The sequence below is a fragment of the Carlito syrichta genome, unplaced genomic scaffold (genome assembly GCF_000164805.1).
Source record: "Carlito syrichta isolate Samal-C Ts95f unplaced genomic scaffold, Tarsius_syrichta-2.0.1 Scaffold305267, whole genome shotgun sequence".
NCBI classification, from domain to species: domain Eukaryota; kingdom Metazoa; phylum Chordata; class Mammalia; order Primates; family Tarsiidae; genus Carlito; species Carlito syrichta.
The window spans coordinates 667,907-677,139 of NW_007249363.1; the positions used below are offsets into that span (position 1 = coordinate 667,907).

At 33.3% G+C, this 9,233-nt stretch overlaps 1 protein-coding gene across 1 annotated transcript in view; it reads left to right on the forward strand.

Annotated features, from left to right (window-relative positions):
- ZNF804B (zinc finger protein 804B) overlaps positions 1-7,351 on the forward strand; it is a 614,329-nt gene extending 606,978 nt beyond the window's left edge. Inside the window, exon 4 of the mRNA XM_008061461.1 lies at positions 3,668-7,351. Coding sequence (XP_008059652.1) covers positions 3,668-7,328 — 3,661 coding nt within the window. The 3' untranslated portion in view covers positions 7,329-7,351. The remainder of the gene's footprint in view (positions 1-3,667) is intronic.
- Positions 7,352-9,233: the final 1,882 nt, after the last annotated feature.

Here is a 9,233-nt window from a genome sequence, read left to right on the forward strand (position 1 = left end):
GGGCTCCGGCAATCCTTCCGCCTCAGCCTTCCGAGTAGCCGGAATTACAGGCATTCGCTATCACGCCCGGCTGATTTTTTGATTTATTGTAGAGAGGAGGTCTCGCTGCCCAGGAGGGTCTCGAACCCGCGAACTCAGGCAATCCACTCACCTCAGCCTCCCAAAGGCGCGGGATTACAGGCTTAGCCACCGAGTCCAGCTGAGAACTATTTTAATGGACAATCCATTAAAAAGAATTAAAGGCCTAACTCTTTCTAGTCACCTTCTTACTAGTCATTATAAATAATACTAATTAGGGGAAAATATACATAGAGAAACAAAAGAACAATCTAAAAGAAGGAGTGAAATAATAAACATGAAAATAACAATAAAAGCTTTATAGAGAATGAAACAGTGGTTTCCAGGAACTGGTGAGTTGGAGAAATGGAAAGAGATTGATCAAAACATATAAACTTTCAGTTATAAGAGGAATAAATTATAAGGATATAATGCAAAGCATGATGACTATAGTTAATAATACTGTACTAGAAATTTTCTAAGAGAGTGAATCTTATGACCTTATTCTCAATACACACAAAATGATAGCTATGTTTATGATAGATGTACAAATCAATTTGATTGTGGTAATCATTTTGTAATGTATACAAATATCAAATCTTCACTTTGTACCTTGTATATATATAAATTTTTTTTTCAATTATGACCCAATAAAGCTAGAAAAAAATGAAACAGTAATAATACTATAAGACATCAACTTATACTAAAATAATGAAATTTAAAACACCACAAAGATAAAAATGTAGAATTTTCCAGAATAATCAACAGGAATTAGATTTAAGATAAAGAAAAGTAAAGTTTATAAAGCAATAAGGTAAAAGTTTAAAGCACAAAAATAAGAGTATCAAAGATCAGCAATAAGAATAACATATTCAAATGTGTAAAAAAAACCCCTATAATCATAAATGTAAATTGTATGGTCAAATGAGAACAAGAATTAAAGACAAAAAGCTAAGAGCACAATATAATGCAAAAACAATAAAAGCAAAGAGGTTTAAAAATATTTAAAGAAATATAAAAGGAATAAGCTTGCACATTAGAGAGATAAATAGTAAAATAAAACAGCAATATTAAAAAGAACATTTAGATTAACATACATCAAAGCAAGAGAATACAGAAAACAGTGCCAGGATAATCAGCAAAAATATTAAGAAAAGCATATAGGGCAACCCCTTCGGTTCCCCTCCCACCATGGGAGCTTTTCTGTCCTCTCAATAAATCCTGCTTTCAAAAAAAAAAAGAAAAGAAAAGCAGATATAGATAATATAATAAAGAAACACTAAAATGTTTGCTTTCTAATAGAATTAGTAAAGAAAGAACATTAATACCCATACACCAGACTTTTGAGATAACTTCTGCTGTCTTTAGCATAGGTGATAATGTCAAATTAATTGAGGTTTCTAGAGATGGTAACCTGATTCAGAAGTACAGTTTCTACTTAATTCAAAGTGTGGCTACAAATATGGATGAGAATATCCTTGGCACCAAGGCAAAGTTGACTGCTGCAGCTGTTTCTGGGTTACATCCTTCTATCCTCAGGCTGCAGGCACTTTAAAAGTCCAATAATGTCGTAGTAAGACTCTATGCTCCTTGCTTTCCTTTATGATTGAAAAAAATACTCAGTAATCCATACATTATCTTAAAGTATTCCTCCTTTTCTTCTTATTAAATATGCCTAAAACTTCCTCTCTAGAGAAAAGGGAAATTTGATTTTAAAAAAGAGAGATTAACGCAATGAATAAAATTTTTCATTATAACAGCTTTAAAATTTTTCTAAATTTTCTAAATGTTCTTGTTTTCTATAAGATTTGAAAAGGTACTCTACCTCTAAAGCTATAGCCATTAACTGATGAAGAGGAAATAATACAAAATCATTAAAAATTAACTGGTGGCTAAAATTATTGTTGTGGATTAGAATCCATAAGAAAATGAATAGTAAACAACAGATTGGATATTGTAAAAAGTAGAGTCAGTACAGTAGAAATTAAATACAAGAAATTCTCTCTGAACTATAGCAAAAGACTGAAGATGGTAGTATAATGAGATACCTATCAGATCTAAAGAATGTAGTATATTAGGAGAGCCAATAATATTTAGTGAAGCAATGAACAGAAAAATCAGAGAAGAAAATGTGTCTGAACTGGAGAAAATTTAATTTAAAGTGCCCAAAAAGTACTAGTAAAAATTAACCCAAATAAATCAATCTGTAGCAATGTTCTGATAAAATTTTGTATATAATATGAAATATGTATTTTATAATATTTATATTCATAATATTTATATAGCAAATACAATAAATTGTATATTTTATATGCAAATACAAAGGTAAAACTAGAAAATCATGCATAAGCACAAACTGATATATTTCAAAAATAAATTAAAGAAGGCTAGTTGAATATGTTTGCAATATTATACACATAAAGACAATGAAACAGCCAGACTCAGTGGCTCAGCCTGTAATCCCAGCACTTTGGGAGGCCAAGGTGAGTGGATTGCCTGAACCCGCCTGGGCAACTTCATGAGACCTCATCTCTACAATAAATCAAAAATTAGCCTGGCATGGTAGCGCGTGCCTCTAGTTCCAGCTACTTGGAAGGCTGAGGCGGAAGGATCACCGGAGCCCAGCAGGTTGAGGCTGCAGTGGCCAGAAGCGGCCACTGCACTCCAGTCTGAGTGACAGAGTGAGACTCCAACTCAAAAAAAAATAAAGAAGAATGTCAATTTAAATCAAAGAATCAGAAAAATGATTTGATTTGTATTGCCTTCCTCCCAGTGAAACCTTGTTTTGTAGTAGAGGATTTATAGGTAGAAAGTTAAAGAGAAATATAATTTTAATCTAAAGCATTTCATCTTTGTATGTGTTGGCGTTTTCAGTTTTCTGTTTGAGTTGCTAATGAAGCTCAGTAAAGCAAATAATCTTTTAAAATTTTTTAAATATAAAACATACATGCACAAACGGTAGAAAATATTTTGATAAGAAGCAAAAGAAAATACTTCAAAATTATTGAAGATATTTAGATAGCTTGTAAACATATTTTATTTTATTATATTTTTATTATTGTTAGCCCAATTAGTGATGAGTTCTAAAGAAAGAACGAATAACTGTGTTTCAAAAGGAAGCGGACATGATGAAATTTTAAAACTGAGGAACCAAAAATCATCAATTGATAGAACTGAGACATAAAGCAAATTAAAGAAACATTTTTGTATTTGAAAGTGATTTTTAATTCTATTTAATTTCTTATTCATGTGAATGACTTAATTAGAAAACTTTTGATGAAATAAATCTCTATTTCAAAGAATTAATATCTTCTGAAAGACATATTGTGATGTAAATGCAGTACTTTATTTTTGGTTGCAGCACTAGCATAAGATATTGACTTGCTAATGCTTTTTAGCAATTTCAAAATACTACGCTTAAAACAATGCATTTTAGAAACAGTCACTTTAAAAGTTATACTGAGTTGTTTAAGCACAATAAAATCATTATATTATAAAAAAGTTCATAAATAGTAGAAAAACTCATCATAGAAACACTATGTAATGTTCACATACAGATACCATTCAGAATCTAATGTCATAATCATTTAAATATTTATTTTATTCACAGTGTTTCCGGAAATGGACCAGCATACAAAGCCCCCAGGGTAGCCATAGAAAAGCAACTCCAGCAAGGAATTTTCCCAGTTAAGAATGGCAGAAAGATATCATGCATGAAGAGTGCACTTCTCCTAAAAGGAAGAAATCTCCCCAGAAGCATTTCCGATAAACAACGGTCTACCATGCCAAATCGACACCAATTACAAACAGACAGACATTATTTGTTTGGAAGTCGAATAACACAAACATCTTCAGATCTCAGCAATGCCAGTCACAGGACAGGAGTATCATTTTCTTTTTCCAAAAAAGTGCACCTAAAATTAGAATCTTCAGCGTCAGTTTTCAGTGAGAATACAGAAGAAGCCAATGATTGTAAATCACCTATGTATAAAACAAAACAAACTGCAGAGGAATGCAAGTGCTGCAGGTTTGCAAAAGATGATACACACTTTACTAAGGAAGAAGATGTAAACATCTCACCAAGTCATCTGGAAAGTGTTTTACACAATACCTTCTCAATAAGATCTAACATTGTACAAAACAAAAATGACTCTATTGATGAGACCCTAGAAGATTCAATTGGCATCCATGCTTCATTCTCTAAATCTAACATTCATCTTTCAGATGTAGATTTTACTCCTTCAAGCAGAGAAAAAGAAACTAGAAATACATTGACGAACATTTCAGAAAACCACATTAATCACTCATGCCAAGCAAATGCTTCCTTCAGCCCACCAAACATTTACAAGCATAGTAATGGCAGGATATTTGAATGTCTGGATGAGTTTTCATCACCAGAGCCAAGTGACCAAAAGAGTACTGTGCATCTGAATCCAAATTCCAGAATGGAGAACAGAGAGAAATCTTTAGATAAAACAGAAAGAATTGGCAAAAATGTGGAAAGACTTGTAAGAGAAGCATGCACCCATAATGTGGCATCTAAGTCATTGCCTTTTCTCCATGTTCAAAGCAAAGATGGTCACACCACTCTTCAATGGCCTACAGAACTTCTGCTTTTTACAAAAACAGAACCATGTATCTCTTATGGCTGCAACCCACTATATTTTGATTTTAAGCTTTCTCGGAATGTAAAGAATTCCCATAATTCAGAGGACTTAAAACCAGAATTGGGTAAGGAACTCCTGAAAAGGAAGACTAAAATAGAGAGCCAAGTCTCAGGTTTAATCAAAGATCAACAAAAATTGATCCCAGAGGATAATCAGTCTCTAAAACCAAAGATGATGATAGCTAAACCAGATTGGGAAAATTTCCAGAGAAAATATGATTTAGGCTACAACGATTCTGAGCCAAGTAAAGATGAGCATAATTTTATTCCAAATGATTTGGAAATGGAAAATCCTGAAGTGCCTGCTTACCTTGATACATCTCTAAAGAATTGCTTAGGAACCAGTAATAATAATGGTAATGAACTTATGGAATCTTCAAGGGCCCACTGGAAAAGCTGCAGAAGGTTACTTCTAAATGATGCAAATGAGAGCCTATCTTTTCCTCCTTATATTTCTAGGACTAAAACACATAAACCAATTCCTTGCAATCCTCCTGCAGGGTTTGAAGATGAAAACCAATTCAACTGGAATTCTAATTGTTGTACAGTAGAAGATCATAGTGACCATCAAAACGACTTCAGTGTAATTTTGAATAGTAACCACATCAGCATGACAAGTAGTATTTCTGGATGTGGAAACCGAAGTTACAGGAGAAGCTCTCCAAAGTCATCTCTGACTGGACGTTCTAACTCTTTAGATACATCCCCTAGCAGCATGTCCAGGTTGAGAAGTAGCTGTTCAAGTCATAGGTATGATAGTAATGGCAGAGATAATTGGCTCTACTTTTGTAAAAAAGAACACAGCTCAGTTGAAGGGCACAAACGGAAATGCAGAAAGCGCAACTGCTTCTACTTGTCTGATGAGATAGCAAAGGGCAACCGAATGCAGTCAGAAACACAGAAAGAGAGGAACTGCAAATTGTGGGAGTCATTTAAAAATGAAAAATATTCAAAACATAGATATTGTCACTGCAGAGAACGACATAAACCAAGCAAAAATCAACAATTTTCAGGGCCAAAATCTGTAAGAATTCATTGTGATTCTAGCTCACAGGTTTCCTGTGTTGGAAGCAGTGAAAAACCACCTATTTGCCAGAGAGCTCAGCAAAGACGGTGGGGCTCTTACTCAAGAGAGAGAATTTATTACTTAGATAAAAGCAAGAGAAATCAAGAGTCTTTGGACAACCCTCTCATTTGTGATCTGGGGAAAGTCACACCCATGCAGTGTAACTCTGGGAATGTCACTTGCCTTCTAAGGGACTGTTCCAGCGAATCTTCAGAAACCATGGAATCGAAGATTACAGAAGGAGGGATGACACCTCTGACAGCCAAAAGCCTTTTAGAACGAGTACAAGCAAAGAAGTGTCAGGAACAATCAAGTAATTCTGAAGTCTCTTCAAACAGTTGTAAAAAGAAATTAGAGGCTCATTCACAAATCCCATGCACAATTCAGCTTGTACCACCAGACTATAAGAGACCAATGTTGCCTTTGTCTGAGAAAATACAGTATACAAGTAAAAGAAGAAATGATAAAGGCAGTGTAATTTCAAGAACTACTGAAAAAGACAAAATCAAAACTTCACAGACAAATAATTTTACTGTTCTAGGAGACACTGATTGTGATAACCACCTTTCTAAGGATATATTTCATGTTGTAGCAGAGTCCCAGTCACTAAGCATAAAAAGGAACCCACCAACAAAAGAACAGTCAAAACCTTTAATTAGTGAAGTTCACTCTTTTATTCAAAGTTGTGATCCACTACCAAATGATTTCCCTGGTGCTTTCCCATCTAATAGTTATACTGGTATTTCTGATTCAACAGAGACCAAAGAGAACCAAATAAACTTAGACTTACAGGATGTAAGCATGCATATGAATTATGTAGAGGGAAATGTAAACTCTTACTATGACAGAACTATGCAGAAGACTGATAAAGTGGAAGACGAATTAGAAGTATGTCGTAAATCTTTCTCTCCCCCTTTAATTCAACAGCCCATAACGTTTTCTCCCGATGAAATAGATAAATATAAGCTCCTGCAGCTACAAGCCCAGCAGCATATGCAGAAACAGCTCCTATCAAAGCATCTTCGAGTTTTGCCTGCTGCAGGGCCAACTGCCTTCTCACCGGCCTCAGGTGTCCAGACAGTTCCAGTTCACCAGCATGCTTCTATAACCACCATCCACCACACGTTCCTGCAACATTTTGCTGTTTCTGCTTCCATAAGTTCTCATAGCAGTCACCTACCTATCACTCACGTACATCCTCTTTCACAGCCACATTTCACTCCTATCTCATTTTCGGCTCTGACTCCAGCCATCTTCCCAGCCCACCCGGCTTTCTTGGCAGGTCATCCCCTGCATTTAGTAGCTGCTGCCCCCTTTCACCCATCTCACATAACCCTTCAGCCCCTGCCCCCTTCAGCATTAATCCCCACATTGTTTGGTCCTCACTTAAATCCAGCCACAACTTCCATCATCCACTTTAATCCTTTAATCCAGCCAGTATTCCAAGGTCAAGATTTTTGCCATCATTCTTGCTCCAACCAGATGCAACAGTTAAATGGAGCGAAAGAGGCCTTAAATGTGTCGGCACATTTGAACTAATAGGCATCAAAGCTCTTCTTGTGTATAAGTTTAAAAAATTGTCACTACCTACAAAATGATATATGTAAAATGGTCTAATTATCCTAAGATTTTAAATATCACTGCCAATTCAAAATGTGACTAATATATAGATATAAACTGAATTGCCAATAATGAAACAAGAGCATTTTAAGAATTTAACTTGAAAAATAATAGGGGAAATTTTAAATAATTTTAAGGAAGGGAGAAGAAAAAGTATTAAAGATTAGTTTTGAATGGATACTCAGATGATGTTAAAAAGTAACAAAAAAATTTAAACAGAGCATTAATATTACAGAGAAAAATCAAATGGAGTATCATACCTTGGGTTATTGGGTTTTGTGAGTGAATGAATGAATGAATGTGCATTTAGTATTTTTATTTGTCAAATAATAATAAAAAATAAGTGAAATGAACTAGTTATTAAAACAAATTCTATGATTAACCATTGACTAAGCTTTTAATCAGTGTAGTCTGTTACATTATTTTCATAGGAAATAACAGATTGCATCATATTTTCTGATAAATTTGGGTTGAAAACTACACTTTAATGAAAAACAATCTCTATAGATTGCATTTTTTAGTTTCTATAACAAATCTATGTCAAGATAATTTTTTATTGAAAGAATCAGTTATATCTTAAATTAAAAATACTTAATATTTGTATAAAAAATGATACAAACTATCATTAGTATTTGATAATGCAAACCAATAAATAAAATATACTCAAAGTAACATTTCAAGTACATTGGTTAGTCTTTCACATACTGCAGATACTAAAATGTTAAATGTTTATTCTTCTTCTACTATGAAGTTTTTTTGTGTTCAGCCAAAACATGTACATGTGTAGAGGTAAAAGGTTTGGAAATGTCAGAATTTTTACATATTGAATGAGAGAAATCTTATGAAATATCTAATGTGTTTTATTTAATTGTTCTAGTATTTACAAAACAATGAATAATTATGGATGAAATTATCATCCATGTGATTTTACAGATGAATTCAAATATTCATTCAATATGTTTTCTAGCCCACATAATCTGGATTTTATGCATCTATATTTATGTATGACCCTCGTGTTGGGTTTATTATTTTACATTCTTAAAATAAAAAAAAACTAAAAATAAACATGTGACAACACATTCTCCATAGGCATGGGTTTCAGAAAAAAATCGAACTAAAATGAAATGGAGGAGACTTTCTTCCACTACTGTGTATATAAAGATGAAAATTCCTCTACCGCTAAAAGATGAGAACTATGTCTTTTTCAGCCTTGGCATCACAAGAAAGATAGCTATATTTACTGAAGGCATGTTGTGATTTAGGTAGAATAAGGCTAAGCACTTGGCCCACATTGTGTCATTTAATTTTCACAATTGCATTTTGACATTAATATTATCATTCTTCATTAAACATGAGGTAAATGAAATTGAAGTGTTAAATACTTAGTACTTGGTAAATAGTAGGAAAAGATAATTTTGATGCATGAGAGATAGGAAGAAAAAGAGAGGGGAAGGAAAAAAGAATAAAAGGATATACATTTTAAATTTTAACATAAAGAAATTCTTAAGATATCACCAGAAACTTGTGGAATGAGAATTTTGAATTCTCTATCAAGAAACTCCTATCTGCATGCCATTTCATAGAAGTGATTATAAAAGACCATTATGAACATTGGGTAAATCCAAAAAGAAGTGAAATAAACAAAATATTTATTATAAAATAGATGACAAAATGACCCGTAGATTTTTTAAAAGTAATATTGATAATTATTTTCTAAAGCAGACTACAAAGATAACACAGAAGAAAGAATAATCATGGAACTCACTAGAAATTCTTTTAGGAAAAAGACAGAACACCTGACTGATTTTTATAATTGTCTTGGTG